The sequence below is a fragment of the Ptiloglossa arizonensis genome, chromosome 11 (genome assembly GCF_051014685.1).
Source record: "Ptiloglossa arizonensis isolate GNS036 chromosome 11, iyPtiAriz1_principal, whole genome shotgun sequence".
NCBI classification, from domain to species: Eukaryota; Metazoa; Arthropoda; class Insecta; order Hymenoptera; family Colletidae; genus Ptiloglossa; species Ptiloglossa arizonensis.
The window spans coordinates 4,812,918-4,837,163 of NC_135058.1; the positions used below are offsets into that span (position 1 = coordinate 4,812,918).

General features: G+C 44.5%; 1 protein-coding gene across 6 annotated transcripts in view; it reads right to left on the bottom strand.

Annotated features, from left to right (window-relative positions):
• Nucleotides 1–24,246, bottom strand: part of Gro (TLE family member transcriptional corepressor groucho) — a 187,181-nt gene that overhangs the window by 123,626 nt on the left and 39,309 nt on the right. For all 6 annotated transcript variants that reach the window (XR_012993628.1, XM_076323147.1, XM_076323144.1 and 3 more), the window contains exon 4: nucleotides 17,578–17,641. Coding sequence is in view for 5 of the 6 variants with exons in the window: in XM_076323147.1 (XP_076179262.1) it covers nucleotides 17,578–17,641 (64 nt within the window). In the remaining variant the exon portion in view is untranslated. The remainder of the gene's footprint in view (nucleotides 1–17,577; nucleotides 17,642–24,246) is intronic.

Consider the following 24,246-nt stretch of genomic DNA (forward strand, 5'->3'; position numbering starts at 1 on the left):
CCGCCCGTTCTGGGACGCATTACCTACGGATGCGATGATTCCGTAGCGCGTTACACCGTGCTCGTAAAAATGTTGGAGCAAAGGGGGAGAAGGAAACCGACCCTAGGAGACACGAGACGCGTGTAAAGATAGATCGCGTGTTTACACCCACTGAGCAATTAGTTTACGACGCTGTGTGTCGGGGACATCGAGCACCCGAACGACCAAACTCGATCGTCTTCCCTTCTTTGCTTCCATTTCGTAAAACCAGGTTACGCGGTCTCCTTTTCGCCGTGATTTTTCCAAACGTTCTTAGACATCGATCAGTTTCACCGAGTATCGTGAATTCAGTTTCACTGAGTATCGCACAGTTTCATTCGGTATCGTGAATTTCGTTTGAAACACGATCGTGAAATAATTATCACCGTATCGCACGTTTCGTTCCAAAGTTGTCCGGAACGAAGATCGATGTTTGAATATTTTTCTCCGTTCGAGGTACCAAGATGACTGTATGTATTTACGTTTTGGTAGGAGAATCGATTTTTCGTCCGAGTGTACGATCGGTGTACGATGCAAAAATTTTCAATCGCGATTGCTGCTCCGTTGGACGAAATTTTCGGGATTTCGTTTACACTCGGGGAATGTTTACGGAGAAAGTAATTTCGGAGGGAATTTATCGGCTTGTTTTACGATAGAGTCGTATCCGATACTCAACGACCAGAATCTATTTCGAAAAGTCACGGGTACTCGGTTAAGTTACGCTTCAACAGCACGGCGCGAAAGAAAGATCGATCTCGCACTCTTGCGTCCCATTATGTATTCCGCTTGAAAGTATCCATTCTAATAAGATTCAACTGTTGCGGTTCGAGCCAGTTGCTCCAGAAACTTCGAACGTCGTCGAACCATAACTTCCAATCCGCGTACAACTCGACGGTCTTCTGGATGCAAAATAATCGGAAAGTGTCCGTTTTGATAAGATTACGCTCACATGGGTCTGATTAATTGCTTATCGAACTTCGAGTTCTTCGAACGAGAACTCGAAATCCTCCAACGACCCGACAAACGTTCCAGAAAAATAGAATCGAATTGCCGGATCGTTGGATCGAGAAGCATGTTCTTTCGAAGACCGCCAACGGACCTATTCTTCCTAAGTTCGGATAGAGCTGACACTGTATCCGTGTTATCGGGTGAGAAAGTATCATTTTTTCACGAAACAATTTCGACGTACAACGCAAAACTATCGGTGCGTATCGTTGTAACTTCATACGCATTCTCGGATGTATGGATATACCAGGACTTAATTTGTACGCAAAAGTAGAGTTACAAACAAATATTGTGTATACGAAATACGCAACAATGCAATTTCCATCGCAGCACCGTTTCTATCTACCCATACGAAACACTCTGACAACAAAGTTCGATTCGTCTACTTTGGAGCGCGCTCTATATACAATTTCAATATGGAATCGCTCGAATAGCGTCCAATAATACACCAACATCCGAATAATACCCATAGGATTAAAATTGAAAGCTACGAGGTCCTCGAAAGGAATCATCCATTCTTTTACGTTTCAAATTTGAGTTTACACCGAGCTACTCTAGCTATCGAGTTACTCGAAATTGTCGCCTCTTCTGCTCGAGTCTAACGTTCGAAGAATCTTCGCGAGACGAAAATCGCTTTCGACGGTGACGAAAACGAAGAAATCCCATCGTGCAATCCTAACATAACTTATCACATGCTACTGTTCGATGTAGTACTGTTCGATAAATTGTATCAAACGACAAAAGTTCGGTAAGTTCGATAGAAGATTTGGATAATGTCGATAGAGTTTTGTCGTTCGATAAAATTGTATCAAACGACAAAAGTTCGGTAAGTTCGATAGAAGATTTCGATAACGTCGATAGAGTTTTGTCGTTCGATAAAACTTATCGAACAGTACTACATTGAACAGTACTAGTTAGTACTAGGTGGTTCGATAAGTTTTTCGAACGACGAAACATATTGAACTTATCGAACTTTTGTCGTTCGATGAAACATATTAAACGACCTATCGAACTTACGGAAGTTTTGTCGTTTGATACAATTTATTGAACAGTGCTACATTGAACAATACTACATTGAACAGTATTACATTTTACAGTACTACATTGAACAGTACTAGTTAGTACTAGGTTGTTCGATAAGTTTTATCGAACGACGAAACATATTGAACATAACGAACTTTTGTCGTTCGATTAAAAATATTGTACAACCTATCGAACTTACCGAACTTTTGTCGTTCGATAAAACTTATTGAATAGTACTGTTCAATGTAGTACTGTTAAGTTTTATCGTTCGATAAAACTTATTCAATAGTACTGTTCAATGTAGTACTGTTAAGTTTTATCGTTCGATAAAACTTATTCAATAGTACTGTTCAATGTAGTACTGTTAAGTTTTATCGTTCGATAAAACTTATTCAATAGTACTGTTCAATGTAGTACTGTTAAGTTTTGTTGTTCGATAAAACTTATCGTGCAACCTAGTATTGTACCGTTCGATAAGTTTTATCGTTCGATACGACAATATCGAACCGAGCAACCTAGTACTATACTGTTCAATGTAGTACTGTTCAATGTAGTACTGTTAAGTTTTGTCGTTCGATAAAACTTATCGAGCAACCTAGTACTGTACCGTTCGATAAGTTTGATCGTTCGATATGACAATATCGAACTGAGCAACCTAGTACTATACTGTTCAATGTAGTACTGTTCAATGTAGTACTATTAAGTTTTGTCGTTCGATAAAACTTATTCAATAGTACTGTTCAATGTAGTACTGTTAAGTTTTATCGTTCGATAAAACTTATTCAATAGTACTGTTCAATGTAGTACTGTTAAGTTTTGTCGTTCGATAAAACTTATCGAGCAACCTAGTACTGTACCGTTCGATAAGTTTGATCGTTCGATACGACAATATCGAACCGAGCAACCTAGTACTATTCAATATAGTACTGTTCGATAAGTTTTATCGAACGACAAAACTTACCGAGCAACCAAGTACTATACCGTTCAATGTAGTACTGTTCGATAAGTTTTATCGTTCGATACGACAATATCGAACCGAGCAACCTAGTACTATACTATTCAATATAGTACTGTTCGATAAGTATAATCGAAGGACGAAACTTACCGAGCAAACTAGTACTATACCGTTCAATGTAGTACTGTTAAGTTTTGTCGTTGGATAAAACTTATCGAGCAACCTAGTACTGTACCGTTCGATACGACAATATCGAACCGAGCAACCTAGTACTATACTATTCAATATAGTACTGTTCGATAAGTATAATCGAAGGACGAAACTTACCGAGCAACCTAGTACTATACCGTTCGATGTAGTACTGTTCGATAAGTTTTCTCGAACGACGAAAGTTCTCGAACGAGGTAGTAGCTTCGTCGCCGAATCGGTCCCAGAGATTCATAAAGAACGCTCGGAGCGCGTAAGTTAAGAGCGATAATCCCGCACAGCAGCAGCGAAACAGAGGTAAGCTGAAAAGCACAGGGGAGAAAGGAAGAGTCACGTCCAATCCTGAACGGTGGTTCGATCCAGGCTGTGTTCCGGTGAAGTGCATCGGATCATACGATTCGTGAGCGCGCTTGCGCGATCGTAAATCGGTTAGTGGCTGTCGCTTAGCACTGCGTGTCCGCCTTTAGCCGCTCGTTCCGGGACGAATGGCTTTGGGGGTTGGCTTCGCTCGTCGGGCTAAAGCACACACATCGGGCCGACAGACACCACGGAGGAGAAATCGATAGCATCGGCCACGGAAATATACCATGTTAATAATGCAGTCGATAATCACGATGAGACCGCGATGACGACGACGAGAGCAACGAGAACGCAGCTCGTAAGCACGGCCGAGCAACTTCTACGCGGGTTTTCCCCTTTCGACGCCGAACCTCTTATCGTAATGGCAATTCTCTCGTACGGCGAAGCCCGATGCCGTCTTCATGGTCGTCCATTACCTAAGTAGATCGACAATATGCGAAGGGTTACCGTATATCGCCAAACGATACACGAGTGGAACGCGGTGCGTGCTCGAGGACCCTGGTCTTTAAATCGTTGTCGATTCTTTCGATCGTACGTCGATGGTTCATCTATTAGCGAACTTGACCGAAAGTGCCAAGTAACACAAAAATCTAACCACGGCACGAGGATTCCTTCTCCGACCTTGTCTTCTGGTCGGAAGGCGTTTTCGTATCTGGACTTTGCGTGGCTAAACTTTTCTTTAAATGGTTGTCGATTCTTTCGATCGTACGTTGATAGTCGCCTTATCAGCGAACCTAACTAAGTAACGTAAGTGAGTGCCAAGTAAGAAAAACTACATCCACGAGGATCTTGTTTGACGTTGTCTTCTAGCTAGAGACGTTTTTGTATCTAGATTTTGCGTGGGTACACTTTTCTTTAAATGGTTGTCGATTTTACTTTGTTAGTCGCCTTACTAGCGAACCTAAGTAACCTAAGTGAGTGCCAAGTAACAAAAACTGCATCCACGAGGATCTTGTTTGACGTTGTCTTCTAGCTGTAGACGTTTTTGTATCTAGATTTTGCTTGGGTACACTTTTGTGTAAATCGTTATCGATTGTACGTTGATAGTCGCCTTACTAGCGAACCTAAGTAACCTAAGTGAGTGCCAAGTAACAAAAACTGCATCCACGAGGATCTTGTTTGACGTTGTCTTCTAGCTGGAAGCATTTTTCTATCTAGACTTTGTATGGGTAAACTTTTGTTGAAATGGTTGTAAACTCTTTCAAATGTACGTTGACAGTTGTCTTATTAGCGAACCTGAGTAACCTAAGTAAGTGCCAAGTAACAAAAAATATATCCACGACACAAGGATCTTGCTTGACGTTGTTTTCTAGCTGGAGGTATTCTTGTATTTAAATTTCGGGCACATTTTCAAAGATATTGCTCGAAGCGACTACTTTGGACTCGATCAGAGACGAAGAAACAATACCGAGCACGGTATGCGACAATAGTATTTACAATGCATCGAGTACGAGGCATCGATCGTTGATACTCGTGAAATTATGATTATTCAATTTGCATCGAAAATTACGGAAAAGCGGTTCCAGCTTGAAGTAAACGTCGCGTGCGTGAATAACTCATTCCCGTTGAACTTACCCTGGATATTATCTTGGCGATCGGTCGGCAGTTTGGCGAAACACCCGGTGTCGGTAATCGTATTCGTAACTCGTTAAATCGCGCGGCTAAGGAAATTCGAAAACGAGTCGAATCCTCCGCGCGTGTTTAATCTAACGCGGTGAATTATTAACGATTGATAATTCGCTCGAAGGGAGATGAAATTCAAATGAACGCGATCTATTAAACCATCGAGCCGTATTATACGGGGTATGGATGAAAGACGAAAGAATGAAAAAGAAATGGCACCCGATAAAATATAATTTATTCCGTGTTTCATTCGCGATAGAATATTCAAATAAGAAGCCACGGTTTCGTTCCGTAATAACTCCATTGACGGGACGAGCTCGCGCGATAGAAGCTCGTTCGAACCGCGCGAGGATCTTCGGGGATTTGTTCCTTTCCCGACGTCCTTACTTTTCGATACGATGTTACAGCCAATAGCCGTGTCTCGAATATTAGGCCCGTGCACGTCGAGAATCTGTTCGACGTTCATCCGATAAACGAAAGGGGGCACGGTTCGAATCTTGGTCCAGCGATCTACCGGCTCGGTTCATACGTGTACCTATCCCCTAACGTCCCGGAAGTCATACGGGGATTGAAAGTTATGCTTCGACGTACTCGGAGTTTGACGAGCAATTAACCAGAACCACGGTAGTTTAATCTCGTCAAAATGGATACTTTTCCATTATTTCGTTCCCGGGGGACGGTCAATTCATACGGGGATCGAAAGTTACGGTTCGACGAACTCGAGAGTTCGAAGAGCGATTAACCGGAACAACGATAGTTGAATCTTGTTGAAACACACGCCGATGGATAAGTTTTCCATCTCGAATCGGTAAACAATCGAACGTCTGGCGCGGAACGTCTGCGAGAATCGCGAAACGAGTTGTCGCCGAGACTCGATCGTTCAATCGTGATTCGAATACGCGTCGCGTAAAATTTAAATCGCACGATACGTGAAAAGATACACGAACGTTTCTGGAAACGAAATATGTACGCGTGTCTTTGTTTCGTAAAATAATAACGAAAGAGCAGTGGCCGGAAGGACCATCGACCGAGGTCGTGCGAACTCTCGCTGTCTCGTACAAGCAACGCCATAAACTAAACGCTTCGTATCTAAATAGCTCACTTGTCGGAGCGGTCGTCCAGCGGAACTGAATTCAGCCTGTATTAAGCGCGGAACGAAATCAATTGGCCGCTCAAGGCTATTACCCCCACCGTGGCTACCGCTCGGCTCCTCCTCCTGGTTTTGTTTCTGGTTTCTTGAAACCTGTAAACGAGCGACCTCTTGAGCCGTTCTCCCGCTTAAACGACGCGACCGTAGCGCGACAAAGAGATAAACGTTAACGAGAATCGTCGACCAAGTGACCGTAGCGAAGCAACTGACATAACCGATCGCGTCACGGTCGCGTTTGCGGCAGAAATAGCCAGACCGTGAGTCGATACTATCGATCCCTTAAATTTGGGTCGTTTAGGTGAAACAACGGCTTAAATGTTCAACGTGACCGGTGAAAGAATCATTTACTTTCATTATATCGCGTAACGCGTTGCGTGGATGCAAGAATGGCTCGAATGTTCAAAGTGTGGGCAACTGTCTAGTAATAATTCGATCGAGTCGTAGAACGCACTGTCGGCTGGAAAAATAATTCAAAGGTTCGATGTGCAGCGTTCTATCGGAGGATGATTCATTTTTTTCAATCAGAGTGGCGTTGCGTAAACGTAGGAACGACTTTGATATTCAACGTGGACAACTGCCCGATGATAATTCTTTTGTCGCGTCAGGGATCGCGTTGTTTAGGTGGAAGAGGGGCTTGAACGTTCAACGTAGACAACTACCGAGTAGCGACACTTTTCGGGTGGAAGAAGGTCTTGAAGGTTCAACGGGCAACCGTCGAACGATCGTTCGAGCGGGAGTACAGCTCGAAGCTTCGACGCGCAACTAACCGTCGAGCAACGATCGTTTCAACGATGGTTCTTTTCTCACAAGTGGAAGAACGATCGGAAGCCTCGACCGAGTCGATAAATCGTCTCGAGTCGCGTGGTACCAGCGCGAGAACGGCGTTACTTCGAAACGGGAGCTCGAAGTACGACACGTAGCGTGACACGGGGCACTAGGAGTCTCGCGAATCGACTCAATTGGCGTCCAAAGGAAGTGACCTTGAGCGGCAAATTCGTTCCGTTCCGATCGTAAATCTCCGGTAACCACCGTCGCCAACGGTCGATTTCGATCGCCTTGGTCGAAAAGGGAGAAGAAGAAGAAAAAAAGAACGATCTTCGAACGGGCGGTAGCGTTCCCGAAAATCTTCCATTCGCGTAGAAGAAACGAAAGTTTCTTCGTTCGGTCGTCTCTACGCATAATTATCGCGGCGTTGAGCCGGATCGATTTCGGGTAAGAGACGGGGATCGTATTACGCGCTTCTCCACCGAGGAGGAGAAGTCCGCTCTAAATTGCACGTCATCGGTATCCTGACGGGAGTTAATTCGATTCCCTGCGTAATAAAATGCTTCTCGGGCGCATCGCGGAACCGTATATTGGTTCGCTCGAAAGTCCCGAAACACGAAGAAAAGAGTTCGCCGGGCCAAGTCGATAATCGGATGAAGAGAAACTCTCTCTCTCTCTCTCTCCGGGCGGCAGAGGGGTCGTATCGATCTCATCTCGCAACCTTTCCTTTTCTATTTTCACGTGGTTCGGAACCCAATAATAGGGGTTGTACCGATAATTTCACCCCCTCCGGTTATTCGATATGGATCTTTTAGCAGCGAGCCTTTGCTAGGGCGATCGAGCCGCCCACTCTCCTTTTCCCGGCCCCCCTGGTCCCCCTGGCCCCCCCGTTACGACCGCTCTATCTATCTTCCCCGTGTTTCTCTACCCTATATTCCGTATCCCTTTTCCGGACTCATTGCTCGCCACTTTGTTCCACCTTGTCGCTCCCATTTTCCTTTGTTTCTCGCTTTTCATCGGGCTCGAATGTTTTCACGAGGGCTCGCGGCGTACCTCGCACCTCGCGAGTACAATTAACGGATAGTTAATCAACCGAAATCGATCGCGAAGGGGCAAGGAGAAGGTGAGAAGGTGAAACGAGAGAGAGAGAGAGAGACGCGTGTTACCAACGACGAAGACGAGAAACGAAGCGCGATCACGAGCGGAAAGAAATTCATTCTCTCGCAACGGTTAATTCGTTGTCCTTCTTCGCGGGACGATGGGATCGTGCAACGACAAAAGGGGTGCGCGCCGTCGACGTAAGTGAAATCGATAGCGTGCGTGAAAGAAAAAAAGAAAGAAAGAAAAAGAAAAAAAACAGAAGCGACCGAGTCGATGTCGTGCCGGTTACGACGACGCTGCGGGGCGTTAAGAAAATTGAATAACGAAAGACACCCACGCCGTGGCCGCAAAGTGAAACAGAAAAACGAAAGAAAAGAAAGAAGAAAAAAAAAAAGAAAGAAAGAAAAGAAGAAGAAGAAAACGAAAAAACAAGCGAGTGCAGCCCGCGCGCGTGTATCGCCACGGAAAGAGGAGAAACGGGGTAAATTCGTGGAAACGGTTAACCCCGCGGACGTTGGGTGCACGGTTATGAAACTTCGTAAACGTCGGTGAAAAGTGGAGAGAGCGAACGAGAGAGAGAGAGAGAGAGAGAAGGTAGAAAAAAAGAAGGAACGAAAACACTAAATTGCCCGGGTAGAAACTTCAAAGGTGGAAATAAAATCTGTAAAAAGAAGCAGACGGTGAACGCGACCAGGGAGAGAGAGAGAGAGAGAGAAAAAAACAAGAAGTAATCAAGAAACGTGCCCGGAGGATGTGGGTTATGTTTAATTTGTTACGTTGCGGAAAAACGAAATAGAGATAAACAGGAACGGCGCGGCAGGGTGGGAGCGAGACAGAGAGGGTAATCGGGAGAGTCTGCGTTCTCAAAGGGTGAAAAACGTGGGCGTGCGCGCGGCCACGCCACCGAGAGCTCGCTTTCCATAAGAATATTTTTCTCGCGTTCCTCGCGCTTCGTCGATACGAATCGCGTTCCGTTCCCCCTAATGGAAATCGAATCAATTTCTTATCGACGTAACAACTGTTTTTTTTTTCTCTTCTTCTTTTCTCCTCCTTTCTTTTTCTTTCCACCCCCGGTCGAATTATCGAATAAAATCGAGAGAACGGGAACTAAATCCGAGCGTGGAGAAGCTCGTTGCCGGCTACTTTCCAGAAAATTAATTCGACCGGAGGATCGGTGAGGGGTGGTGCTCTATCGTTTCGCGATAAAAACGAAATAACGCGCGGATATCTCGTTCGGTGGATCCCACCGACCCTTCCTTCGTGGTCCGAGAAAATTCTAACGCGGCCCCTAACTTAACCGAGACCGCCCCCCTTCGAGCAAGCACCGAGAACCCGGGAACCGAAAAGGAGACGATCGTTCCTTGGTGTCGGGCGCAGGCGCGCGGTTACTCGGTGAAAAAAATTCATTACTCCGTAATCTCACGACGGAACATTAATCACCGGTAACGACGTGTGTATCGCGTGTTCGCGCCGGCTCGCTCGCTAGACCGATTAAAGCCTCGAGATACTAGCCGCCGCGGCGACCGTAACGTCGTTTAACGAAAAATCCACGAACGTAACGAGTCGACGGCCGCTCGAAAGGGGGTTGTATCGGATAAGGACGTGTCGCGGAGGCGATGATCCGTGCGCCGAAGTTCACAAAAGGACGGAACGCGAGACGAGGGCGACGGTGAAGAGGCAACGGAGAGGAGAGAAGACCGAGAACGAGAAAAAGAGTGAGAAACGAAACCGAGCGAGTGCGAGAAAGAGAGACGGAGGGGAAGAAAGGAGAGGAAATATCAAAAAAAAAAAAAAAGAAGAAGAAGAAGAAGAAGAAGAAGAAGAAGGAAAAAAAAAAGGAAATATTGAAGCGGCGCTCGGATTTACGCGGCACGTTACCCTAATGAAAATCGCGGAGGATGAATCGTGGAAGGGTGAGAGGACGCGGAGGGGGGGACGAAAAGGTGGCTGGTTGGAATACACAGGGGTGGAATTAGAATATCAGAAACACGTTCGCAGTCTGTGCATACGTCGCACCGACACACTCCTTCCCGTCGCGGCTGTACGTATATAATACTTGTCGGTAGTTGACAAACCCTCGACATCAATTTCTCTCTCTGTCTCTAATTCCCCCCTTCTCTGTCTCCCTACCCCCGTTTTCTCCCCGCTACCCCTCCCCTGTGCCGTTCCTCCGCTCTTCCGCGGTCTCTGTCCCCCCGCCGTTTCTCTCTCTCTTCGTTTACTTTGGAGATATCGATTACCGGCTCAACTCCCAACCCCCATCAGCCCCTCTGTCACCTCCCCACTCACCCTGTCCCCTTATCCACTCCCACTGGCACCCCCCCACCCCACCCTCGACCACCCCCATTCCTCCCTTCCTGTCCTCCCACTCCCTCCTTCCTCCTCCTCTTTCCTCCTCCTCCTCCTCCCCAAGCCCCAACCACTCGGCCCAGCTTGCTGCTTGGTTGCTTGCACGGTGTCACATCGGTGTAGCAGTTTACAGAGATGGTACAGTTCGCGACAATTACGATCAAACGTACAGTTAACATCGGCGCACGATCTCGCGAACCGTGGAGAAGAGGCCGGATTATTACGGGGAAGAACCGTATCGGCGTAAACCGTTCTCACGAGTACTCGGATCGATGGATGTATCGCGATGATTTCGCGTAATAATTTTCTTATTGCGTTTTCAGTTTTTTTTTTCTCCCTCTCTAACGTTTTCCTTCATTTTGGTACGCGCGAAAATTACGAAATTCTCGCGACGATTTCTTTCCTTTCTTTTTTCTAATGTTTTCTTTCCTTTTGGTACTCGCGAAAATTACAAAGTTATCGTGTTGATTTTTTGTAATAATTTTCTTATTGCGTTTTCGTTTTTTTTTCTCTCTCTCTCTCTTTCTAATGTTTTCGTTCCTTTTGGTACGCGCGAAAATTACAAATTTCTCCCGACGATTTCTTTTTCTTTATTTTTATTTTCCTTTCGATACTCGCGAAAATTACAAAGTTATCGCGACGATTCTTCCTTCCTTTTTCTCTAACTTCTTTCCCTTTTGGAACTCGGGAAAATGACAAACTAATCCGGACGATTTCCCGTAATAATTTTCCTCGTCCGTTTTCCCTTTCTTCTCCAATTTTGTTCTTTCCTTTTACTCGCAAAAATTGCAAAGTTATCGCGACGATTTCGCGTAATGATAAACTTCTTCCGTTTTTCTTTCTTTCTTTCTTCAATTTTCCTTTCTTTTTTTTCTTTTCTTTTCTCTTCGGTACGCGCGAAAATTACAACGTTATCGCGACGCGTTAACAGCGTAACGGGACGCGCGCGAGGAAACAACGTCGACAACAACGACAACAACGACGTGGAATTTACGAACGATCGCGAGCCGCGATAACGCTCGCAGACATCGCGTTTAAAATAATAGGAGGTTCCCATCCGGAGGTTTTTCCGGAGTAGGGGGCCAGGGGATGAAAATAAATCCAGGATCCGAGAGTATCGCGGCAGGGTTGTTGACCCTCCGGGCCGGGAACGCGCGTTTTCGTACACTGTCAAAGCAGTTTGCAGAACAGCATAACGGCCAACGTAAGGGCACGTTCTCAAATATCCGGGAATTTATACACACGTACGCGTACACGTACGAGTAAACGCACACGTACACACACGAACAAACCAGACGTCCCGATTTCTTTTTCTTCGCCCCGCTGTTCACGTACACGACTTCCCTGTGCAACCCGGAGGCACTCAAGATACAGGGTGTCTCGAAACGCAACCCTCAAAGGGCGTGATTCCGTGCGAGAAAATATCTCGAAATTCGTAGAATACATATCTTTTCGCGGGTACGGTACCACGGAGTCGTGGAAAACGACTTTGAAAATCTACTCCGTAAACCGGTTCGGAAAATGTCGATGGTAACCGAGGCCGGGACCGTTTTCCAGAGTTTCGTGGCTGCGTTCGAACGCTGCCAGTAAACTTGGAACGTTCCGAACGATCGAATGTACCGAATAAGAAGAAAATTAAAAAGAAGAACGAACGTACGATTCGACGAACTCGATCAACGAACGAAATATTCGAATTGCGTTCGTCGAATATTCGAGTACGGAAAAAATTGACGCGCGATCTCAACGTACGATTCTCGATGCTTCTCGTCGAAAATATTTTCTACTTTCGTCGAACGATTATAAATACAAACGATGCAATTTGGCTAGAAACGTAGCACGTGGACACGGATTTACGCTCAAAGAGGAAACGAGTGACCGACGATCGCGAATATACCGGAATTTTCAATACTTTTTCCCACGATTTCATTTTTATCTCGCGCGTTACTTTGAGAATGGATTCAAAAACAAATGTCGAAAGTGTCCTCGTTTTATGGAATCGGGCAATCTCTCGCGACGCTTATACTTTCCTTTAATACGCGCAATGGGAACGTTGCAACAGCAATTGTTCTTCTTTGCCTCCGTGTTATTTACTTTGCCCAAGAATGTTCCGATTTAATGATCAGTCGTACCTATTCTACCGTGGATATCGACTATCGGCTCCGATTATCCAAGGTTCGCGGCAACTATCTGGAGCGGAGCACCGTATTCGACAAAACGGACAACACTTTCAACAATGTCTCGGATAATGAAATTGTGGCTGCAACTCCCGTTCTCATCACCAGAGGGCCATCTAACCAATCCCTTTCCCGCAAGTTCTGATCCGATCATCTCGGTCTCCCCGAAAACAGAGGACTGCGCGCCAGATGGAACGACACTATTTACGCGTCGATTCGATTCGATAAAAGTAACGAAAAATTACATTTCGTTTAGAACCGTTCGCTTAGAAACCGAGGAAGCTTCCTCGAAAATCGTGGTTTCGCTTATACGTTAAAACTCGAACCAGTTTTAGAGAATGAACCGGGGCGATCCGATTTAATAAAACTAACGAAAAACTGGTGCATTTGCTTAGAGGCTGGGGAAACTTTTCAAAGAACCTAGGATTTACGCAAACATCAAACTCGGACATAGAAAACTCGCTTTGAACGAGTTTTAGAGAGTGAACCGGGGGAGAGATTTATTGAAAAATTAATCTAGACGTAGAGGAAATTATACACGATGGTGTACAATTTCCGTGGATAATATATTTTCGAAAGCTAGGTGTACGTTTGAACAGAAAGATACAAAACCGTTACTATTATCGTTTAATCGAGGAAAAGTGGTGAACTCAAAAATCATCCGCTCGGTAAAATATATGAATTCAAAAATCATCCATTCGGTAAATGTGATGAATTCAAAAATCATCCACTCGGTAAATGTGATGAACTCAAAAATCATTCACTCGGTAATAGAAATGTATTAAAAAATCATCCATTCGGTAAATGTGACGAATTCAAAACTCATCCATTCGATAAATGTGATGAATTCAAAAATCATCCACTCGGAAAATGTGATGAATTCAAAAATCATCCACTCGGTAAAAGAAATGAATTCAAAAATCATCCACTTGATAAAATATATGAATACAAAAATCATCCACTCGGTAAAATTGATAAATTCAAAAATCATCCATTCGGTAAGTGTGATGAATTTAAAAATCATCCACTTGGTAAAATATATGAATTCAAAAATCATCCACTGGGTAAAAGTGATGAACTCAAAAACCACCCACTCGGTAAAAGTGATGAATTCAAAAGTCATCCACTCGGTAAATGTGATAAATTCAAAAATCATCCACTCGGTAAAATTAATGAATTAAAAAATCATCCACTCGGTAAATGTGATGGATTAAAAAATCATCCATTCAGTAAATGTGATAAATTCAAAAATCATCCACTCGGTAAAATTAATGAATTAAAAAATCATTCACTCGGTAAATGTGATGGATTAAAAAATCATTCACTGGGTAAAAGTGATGAATTCAAAAATCATCCACTCGGTAAAATTAATAAATTCAAAAATCATCCACTCGGTAAAAGTAGATCGGTGAAATTAGTTGAGAACGTTACCTATCGAAAATTCCAAGAAAAATACGAATAGTCGTGTACCCGCCCGACTTGATTTTCAAAGTCGCCTCTCGCGCTGGAAGTTTCGCGTAAAAGAAAATTTCGTTCCACAATTTCGTTTAATTCGTTCCAGGACACCGTGTAAACCGTCCTCGTCGAACTTCGCCACGGTTCCACGGAACGATCGCTTTCCAGAGACGCGCGATTCGTTACGATTAAAATTACAAAGCTTGTTGATAGTTGCTTGTTGTTAGTTGATAAATTGTAACAGAAGACGATTTTATTCCTCCAACGCGTATCGATTCCGAGACTCCGTCGCGATAAACGGGACGAATTGTCGATCGGAACAAAAACCAGGAAGAAGCACGAAGCTTTCGAACGTAACATCGATACGCGTGTACCTCGAAGCGACCTTACCGTACCGACGCGTTTACAACAAACCGGGCCTCGACTCGGTGCACGAAGTCTCGAATCGGATCTTATCGAGCGTTATCGATCGTAAACACGTAACTGAGACTTCGAAATGTCCGAAAACACAAGTACGGGAAAACGGGAAAACACTTCTAACGTCGAATTCGCTCGGAATGGTAAAAAATATTTGCCCCGGTAGCCGAACGATTATGCCGCAAAAATTGTTCGACGGAACGAGCGGGCACGCGAGAGCCGCAGCAAGGAAAGCAGCGGTTACGTCGAGCAACGATGAAAAATACAGTCCTATTTGCGCTGGCAGTTTGCGCTCGAACCGGAGGTTCAGATTAAACCCGTGAAACCGGAGGAAGGAACCGCGATGAGCTTTTAAAACGTGTCGTGCTCGATCGCGGGATATTTCCACGGACGGAGTACCGAACCTACAACGCTACCATCCGCTCGACTCGACCTGTAATAAATATTTAATAAAGAAGCCGGAAATGAAACGGTCCCCCGGGCAAATACTTTGGTCCACGTTAATGCTGCACTTTAATATAGGTAAGTCCAAGTTAAGCTCCTTACCGATGACGATACGATTAGTACGGTTGGCTGAGCTAATTGCCTTCGCGCTGATGGGAACTGAATCGAAGAGCCACGGCAATACGAAACGGGAACAATATCGATCGTTTTTCTACGATCTCGTCGCGAAGGGAGGAGCAGAACTCGCGACAAAGATCACCGAATTCGATAATGGCCCTGTAACCTGGTTGCTTGTAAAACCCGAGTGTCCTCGGCCACGATCACGGTATACGTCGATAATTGCGCGATAGACGCGCGACAACGAGAGGAAAGCATCGTCGATGCGAGACTTTCGGTGAATTTACCGTGACGCGTGAACGCGCGGGAATCGTTCGAGGACGATAATAGAAAATGGACGATTCCGGTGACGATGGTCGGAAGACGAAAAAAAAACTGATTCGACGAAAGATACGTCCTCGTGGATTACCAGAAATCGATAACCGACTTCGATTCGACGGACTTTCGAACGAAAAATCGAAGATACGTAAAGAGCCAAGGAACATCGCCGTGTAATTTCAAATCTTTTATTTTTGGAGCACGGGTAGAGGGTTGGACAATATTGGACAGGTGTTTCTTATTTTCTTTTTTATTTTTTTTTTTATCGACCGATAATCGTGTTTAAAAGATGGAAGTTATCCTGGGAGTTGTGGATGAAATATCCGTTTAATTAACTTTCTCGAAAACTAATAGAAATAGTCGTATTTAAGGCATGAAAACTACCCTCAAAGTTGCGGATGAAATATCTATTTAATTAACTTTCGCGAAAACTAATGGTAATGCAGATAACCGTGTTTAAGGGGTGAAAACTAGCTTCCAAGTTACGGATGAAATACATGTTTCGTTATGTTTCTCGAGAAGTGATAGAAATGGGGGTGGGGGAAGTATGAGAGAAGTTTGATTTCCGAGGAATAAAAATTAACGATAGAAATGAAGGATAGTCTCTGGGCGATGTTCCTTGTAAGCGAGAACCGTAAACGATGAAACTGTCGAGCCGGATACACACGAGTGGCGCCACTGGTACAGATCTGCGCACGCGCAGAGTCGAGAGCCTTCCCCCCGCGCCGCGGTACCCCTCGAGAAGAAAAAACTCACGCTCTCGTCTATACAACACGCGTAATTCACTTTGTTCCGATCTTCGGTCGATGATAGTTCGTTTACCAAGTAATCGTTTGGAAAATCTATGGAAGATCGCGAATGGAACACAGAGATCGTAAATTGATCGCTACGCGCGAGCAACGATCGGGAAACGCATCATTTTAAATGAAATCGTAATTTACGAATCACGCCTCGGTGAACGTAATTAGCACGTTGTAAGAGGCGCCGACAGTCGTAGCTGATCGTCCGGCTCGGTTATTACGCGAGAAAAACTTAAACGTGGATCGTAATACGATCCCGACGAGGCTAAAAAATTAGATTCCTCGACGTTACGTCTTGGGTGTTCGCGATCTTTACTTATACGCAACGTGGAAGCTATCGATCGGAGCGAGTTCCCGCGTATTATGCCGATCACATAAATCAAGACGGTGAATTAGAATTCCAAATCGCAACGTGATCTTAGTCTATCGATCAACGGAAACTTAAAATTCAAATTAATCCCCGCGATAGGCCCCACTTGTACTCGGTTACGTTCTCGTCGTTTGAATATCGTTAAACGCGCACGTTACGCTTCTATTATCGTTATTGTTATTATTGTATCAATTATCCACGATTAAACGAGAGCAACAACAACGACAAGACACGAGGCTGTTACTCAACGAGCGTATTTATCGCGACGATCGGTGAACGACGCGTTGTCGGTCGGTTCTTGCTCTCGCGCAGCAACATTTTTACGGGTTCTCGTCTATCTCGGCATCAACCTTCTACGGATTTTCCGAACGATTATTTCGCTGTATCGTCGTCCGAAGCAGACGAGAATGAAACGCGATAATTGGACGAGTTGTACTCGTTACGATGATCCAACCTTTACGCGTGTTTACTACAATCGTCCCGTCGCGTGTCGATTACACGACTCTTGATTCCGCGGATCGTTCGGAGGCACGTTTTTCTTTTTTTTTTTATTGTTAAATAAAAATAATTTTTTATCCAAAGACCACCGAAAAATCGACCATCGTCCTTTCGATACTTAAGCAACGGGAGAAAATCTTCTCTCTCCTCTTTGATACTTTCCAAAACCAAGACCCGGTTTAATAACGGTTGGATTACACTCTTAATTCAATTTTTTGATAAAATCCCAACCCGACGAACCGACCGCGATCGCGAGTTTCCATAGCTCGCGAACGCCGCACCGGATAATGCGGTGCTCTCTATCCGTACCAATCGAGTTCCTTCCTACCAGTGTTTGCGATTTCAGGGCGATCCTTTCGACAGCGGCGAATCAGCATATCCGACGAAGATGAAAAGACGTAGAAAAACGAACTTACAAAATTCCTTACCATAAAGTAATGCCTCTGTATCTCGGTCTTCTCGCTGACCAGCTTCTCGCATTCGATCTTCAGCCTGAAAAGTGAAAAGCGATTGAGGACGGAACGAGTCAAGTCAGACATGCGTTAAAGTGGAAATGGTGCGCGGTCGTATGCACGTGGGTCTCTGTATATTTGTGTGGGTATGTGTGTGTGTGTATATATATATATATATACATATATATGTCTATATATCTATATGTACGTGTAGAGATACGAGACGCGGCGCACAGAGAGGCAAGACCGTCGCTGCCTTCTCCTTTGGGATTTTCAGCATCTTGAATTCGAGGAAGAAGAGCGCGGTGTGTCTCTGGAAGTAAGATCGAGTTCTCTGGCGAAAAAGCTGAAGGAATAAGAAGAAATGAGATTATGGCGGCGTTAGCGGTTGCGGTGTAGGCGGGCCCGGCGGTCGGAAAATGCAAAAACCCTATTCGCGAATAAAGGAGGAAAATGTATCGGTGGTATTTTCGGTAAATACGGCCATCTCGTTCCGTGCGTTGTGAACGCCGACGGGAAATCGTTCGTCGAGAATCGCGGGGAATAATGCGCACCGCCACCTCGCGGTCATTGTAACGTCGTCACGTTTGCGGGAACTTGGATGTAACGCAATTCAAACTTGGTAATTTTTCCAACGCTCCGCCCTCGTTCTACGGATACCGTATCTCCGATACCCCGACGAAACGGTTTCCTTGAACTTTCGCCTTTCGAAAAAGATGGCTGGATGCATCTTCCGTGAATATACAGAGCGTTCGTAAATTTACGGAGCAAACTTTGCGTAGTACTGTGCACGGTTTGGAAAATTTCCTCCGTTAGTATACAGAACATTTGTAAACTTTGCGTGGGTACTGTGCACGGTTTAGAAGATGTCCTCCGTGAACATACAGAGCATTTATAAATTTTGCATAGGTACTGTGCACGGTTTAAAAGATGTCCTCTGCAAGTATACGGAACGTTTGTAAATTTACGAATCAAATTTTGCGTAGGTACTGTCCGCGACTCGTAAGATGTCCTTCAAAAAAACACAGTTCGTTTCGCGCTATTTCCCTCGATCTTAATACGTCTCGTTTATTTTCTTGGTCGCTCGACCCAGTCGGTACTATAGAACGTCGCTTGATCGAAATCCGAGACAGCACAGGGGGAACAACGGAAGCGGACCGATCCGCCTATCCCCACTTCTCACGTCCCCGAGACGTACAACTGCAGAGGCCTCGACGACCAATATAAGTGGCTCGCCAAGAGTTGGCCGCTGTCCTGTAAGCTAAAAGTCACAGGGGAAACGGGAATCGTCCACTTTACCGTTCGCGTTCAACGACTCATCGCTGCACTAAGGACGCAAGAGTGTCGCCACATAATCGGTTCGCTAGTCATTTGTTTCGCTCTTTTGTTTCTTTGTTCTGCATCGTGCTGCGCGTCGCGAGTTGATCGGTCGTAATCCCAAGAGACCATTACAGAAAGAGATTCCACGTAAAGCCTATAATTACGGTGTATCTTTGTTTATAATAAAGTATCATTATTCGTCGTACACGCGGCGATTCTGTGCCTGTACGTTTCATATCCCGCGTAAGGTGCATCGGGTCAAAATAAACTCACAACAACACTCGCATCGATCGTGACGCGATGGCGACGCCTGGACGCGATACACCGTTACTATTGGCTAAATTGGGCGAGCGTAAAAGTCCACCGCTAGACGAGAAACACGAACGAAACTACACGCGACGAAGCGAGACGCGAAACGTATCCGAGATGCGTTCGCGATCTCTATCGTTGTGTCTCACTTTGTCGCGTTTCGTTTCGGTCGCGTTCCGCGATGAACTGTTACGCGTGCCCAATTTGGCAAATAGTGACAATGTATCTGCGCAAGGACGCAGCAATCGCGTCACCGGCGAGGCGAGCGGACGATTCCCCTTTGCTCTGTGAGTTTATAGCTTGTGGGAGAGCGGCCAACTCCTGGCGCGTCACTGGTACACTCGATTCAACGGGACAAGTCGGTAAAGAAAAAAACAAACCTTCCGATGGAATTCACGCGATGGAAGAAGACCGTGAGTTTGGTATTGTCTTGTCCGTGCGTCGATCGTATACATTTGTTCAGATCCACCGACTACTTGCATCGAACCGAGTACAGATGCGACCAATAACGTAAATACGTGCGACCCTACTCTGTTTTTCCGTACGAGTAGCCTGGCTTACTTCGCAACGACCAATCTGACCCGTATTCCGTAGCAACGTTATACGGTACACGTGCTTCGACCAATAACACGCTGCGCTCGAAAACGAGGGGCGTGTTTCCCCCCACTCCGACCGATCAGTCCCACGTTCCTTCCGCCCGACGTCTTGTCGGCCGTGCACAGTACACGTGCAGCGATCGATGGAAAATAAACGGAAAAACGTCGGGAAGCGTGCGCAAGAGTGTTCGAGGAGCAACGCTTTTTCGAGATCTAAAATAAGAATGCTTTTATTCATAATAAAAGGTGGTCGATATATACAGCGGCGTGCAAACGTTTTCCGGACGGTTTCTCGGGGTTTTGCCACCGAGGAGGGAAACAGATATGAATATTTGATAACGCGGGATTAAAGTATAATGAGCGAGTGGAGAGAAACGAGGTCACGAAACATTCGTTTCATTTTTAACGCATCGACGACGGTCGGTAGTTTCCGAATGAACGGCTAAATTTTTATTCTTACAAATTCCGAACGTCGAATTACAAATAGACACGTTTCCGGTACGAAATGTCGGTTCACGGTCAAAACTCGATGAATTATGAAAAAAAAAGGCCGCGGAGTGGGGGCGGAGAGTGTCCCGCGGGGAAATTTGGATAAAATCGGTTTGGCAGCGAACGCGTCGAGGGATATTTCCCCTTCCAAACTCCAGCGGTAAGGGCTGGAAAAGTAATTGTCGGGAAACTGTTGCGCGCCACTATATTAGGTGTCTTCCGCTCATAACCTTCGTTGGGGTTCGCACCGACTCGATCGTCCCAAGTTTTTCCCCTGTTTCTCGACAACGATCGCGAATCTGTCGCGTCGAATCGTCGTGATCGCGAAACGATCTAAGACTCGGATAATTTTGCGGTACTGAGAAATTGCTTTGCGTTGTTCGTTTATTCTGCGAAATTATTCTGTTTTTTTTTTTTTTTGGTGAAAATGAAACACGATTTTTTTAAAGTGTACAAACGTTTTATTAAATGATATATTCTCCATTTTGGAAAACGAAGTCACTTGCCGAACAACCCAATAATTATTTCTGTCGCTGAACTTCCGCTCAGCGATGTCCGGGTCTGTTCAGACCCGTCGTTACGAACGAACAGTAGAATATTTCGAGCGAACATTTAGTAGAATGTTCGAAACAACCACGCGGTAAAATGTATCAAAAAGAAACGTACACGGTACCGGTAATTTGCAGTTTTCGCAAAACGGGTGAACCGCGCATTTTGCGGGCGAGTTGTAAAATAATAAATATCGAATACTCGTACCGTTCAGAAGGTTGTGAATTTTTTGCCGGTTGGATAAGAATTTTTTGGAAAACTGTAAGAAAAGACTGAAACGTTTAATTAAATTATATATTCTCCATTTTGGAGAACGAAATTACTTTCCGGACAACCCGATAAAATACACGGGTAAACTTCACGAGACGCGAACAAACGATTTTTGTTCGGGTTATTTTAATTGTTCCTCCCTGGTCGCAATTACTCGGGTGAACTAATTGGAATGTGTATCGTTTCGTAACAATGAACGTTACGTGGAATAAATCGACGTTAAAATTTCTAAGACGATTGTACAATCTCCGATAAATATTACCGACCTTTATTTATATCGAGGAAGCGAAATTCTCCACGAAAAGGTATTATTTCCTTCGTCCTTCAACGTTCTCACATTTTACCAGTCAAGCGAGAATATAATCGTAAATATTTAACGTTGCATAATACGATACTTCCGACGATCAATTACTACGAGATTATTTCTGAAAATATACCGGTATTATTTAATCGATCAGCTTTATTCGAACCATCGCGGAATTAGCCGTGGCGCGAAATTGAGTCGCCCGTATTTTTCGATTCTTTCCAAAAATAACAATCGAACGGATTTATTTCAACGAAATCGATACACGCTGCGACAAACGGGAACATTTTTATCACGCGACACCGGAAAACTTGGCTGCAAGTTAAACATCGCGCGTTTAGGGGACCGTGGAAACTTTCCGCCACGAATTCGCGAACACTTGGTTCCACACTACGTGCAAAACGAAGGATATAATTCGGAGAAAAGTACGGATATTGTTTTCTACACCCCGTGTACAAGAGACAGCTTGTAAACGTTAATTCCCACCTAATTGGAGCATTGGAACGAAACTAATTCGCGTTCAAAGAGCCGACTGTGAACTCGTAATATTTCAGAATTGCTACTGTTCTCCTCGGAAGTGGGAACAGCTGAGTGTAATTTTGCAAATAGCCGGGACCGTGAGATGGAAAAATTAACACTCGACGGTTTGAGAATCGCCGCGAGAAATTCGTTGTAAAACATCTCCGTGGCAAAAATATCGCAACCGACGAGTATCGCTTACCTGGAGTGTAAGTAGCTGCGTTAACCCCTTGCCGCGCGATTTTTTTTTGTTCGTCGTGCGAAAAAAGAAAGAAAAAAAAAAAACAAAAAAAAAAACAAGAAATATTTACCACGCGAGAAATGGTACGGCACTTTTAGCCGCGTTACGAATTTTAAACAGTCGTGGTTTGCGACACGCGCAAATAGTTACGCGCGACACGTTGCAAAGTTTAGAAGATAGAACACGAATTTGCAACGAGGAACACAAATGGACGATCAACTCGCGCGAAACCAGCGACGATAATTTCTTTCTTCGTATCTTGAATACACGTCTTCGAAATCTTGAGAAACTTTTAACATTACAATCCGGAAGAAAAAGAAAAATCGTGGAACGATTCGCGATAATTTATCCGTTTCGAGTACGGTTAACGCGTTTCTCTTTAAAAAAAAAAAAAAACGAAACGGAAGCTAAAATAAATATTTTAGCTCTTGTTTTCCTCTCCGAGTTCGATGTAACCGTATCAATGGTGTTTCGCGAGTTCTGATCACAGCGATGTCCGGGTCTATTCGGACCCGTCGTTACGAAACGAATAGTAGAATATTTCGAGCGAACATTTAGTAGAATGTTCGAAACAACCACGCGGTAAAATGTATCAAAAAGAAACATACACGATGTTCCAATGTGTATATTTCCAAGTTTCGAAAATCCTTCGCGATAAATTCATCGTCGCCGGCACTGCTCGTCAGAATGTCCATAATCGTCGCGACGGGTCTTCGTCTACCGATTATTTTTGCATTCGCTATTTTTTCGTAGGATAAATGTGAAAGATTTCCTAACTGCAAGATGAGCCATATACGGCGCGAAGTAATTGTTCAACATAAAAGGCAAGTACGTACAGGTTAGGTTTAATAGCAGCCAAGCTTCGCTTCGCGTTTACACCAGTATGCATGTATAGTTTTTATACGGTATAATAAAGACGTTATTACTGTATAGAGAAATAAAGAACCACCAACGTGTCGGTAATATACTTTCGAGTAGTTTCAATTTTAAGAAGCACGGATAAACGCTACGATACAATAATAACGATTCATTTTTCCTACGAGACTTCTAATATGTTTATCTTGACCGCAAAAAAGCTAGCGATCGTACATACATCGAAGGTCACGTTTGAAAGCAGCCTCAGGCTGTACTTTATCTTTACGTAATTATGTCGTTACTCCGATACGACGCGCGTATACTTTCTTTTAATTTACGTAATAAATACAAAATAATAATAATCGTTGTAATTAAAATAATTTGTAAAAAGAAAACACTGCTCGTGCATCGAGCATTTGTTCAAATTCAGAATCTTCTCTACCCCGAATTCTTCGATAAAGAAGATTACACGTTCTCCGAATAAATACTATATACAACCAGTTAAACGACACGTAAGAAGAAATTGTCGATCGAGAAGATTAGCTACAATTGGTAGCAATTTGCTTGGAAAAATATAGCGCGCGGTTAATTTCAAAAATGTTCCCACAACGAAAACGCTCCGTATACGAATGAACGATCGGTGGTTAAACACGCGATGTTCTCCATTATCCTTGCGAGAGCGTTCGATGGTCATACGTCTATAACGCGGACTAAATCCTCTTTGAACGGCGAAGATTCGAAAAATAAACTCCGAAAAGCTGTCGCGTGACGTCACAGCAGCAACGGGTTAACAACGAACTGCAAATTTGACCGTTCGTCCGGCGTTTCAACGGTTATCGCGAGTTGCGGCGCGCAAGATAACTAATGATACGTAAACGCAGACATTTGTACACACGGTCCCTATTTCAGCGCGCGCGTTCGAAAGTGAGCGTCGTTCCAATAACAGTTCCAACGTTACAGCATCACCTGCGTTTGGACAGAACTTGCCGCAACGGCGATTAATTACCGTCCGGTCGTAATCAATTACCATAAATTGCCGACATCCCGACGTCGTTTCTTCTCCCGCGACAGTGAAACGAAACGTTTCGTTTCGTTTCGTTTCGTTTCGTTTTTCCCTCCGATGCGACGTTTCTCATCCGCTCGCGCGGCGACTTTCACTCGCCTGGCACGTTACTCGCGATCGCGAAACCGCG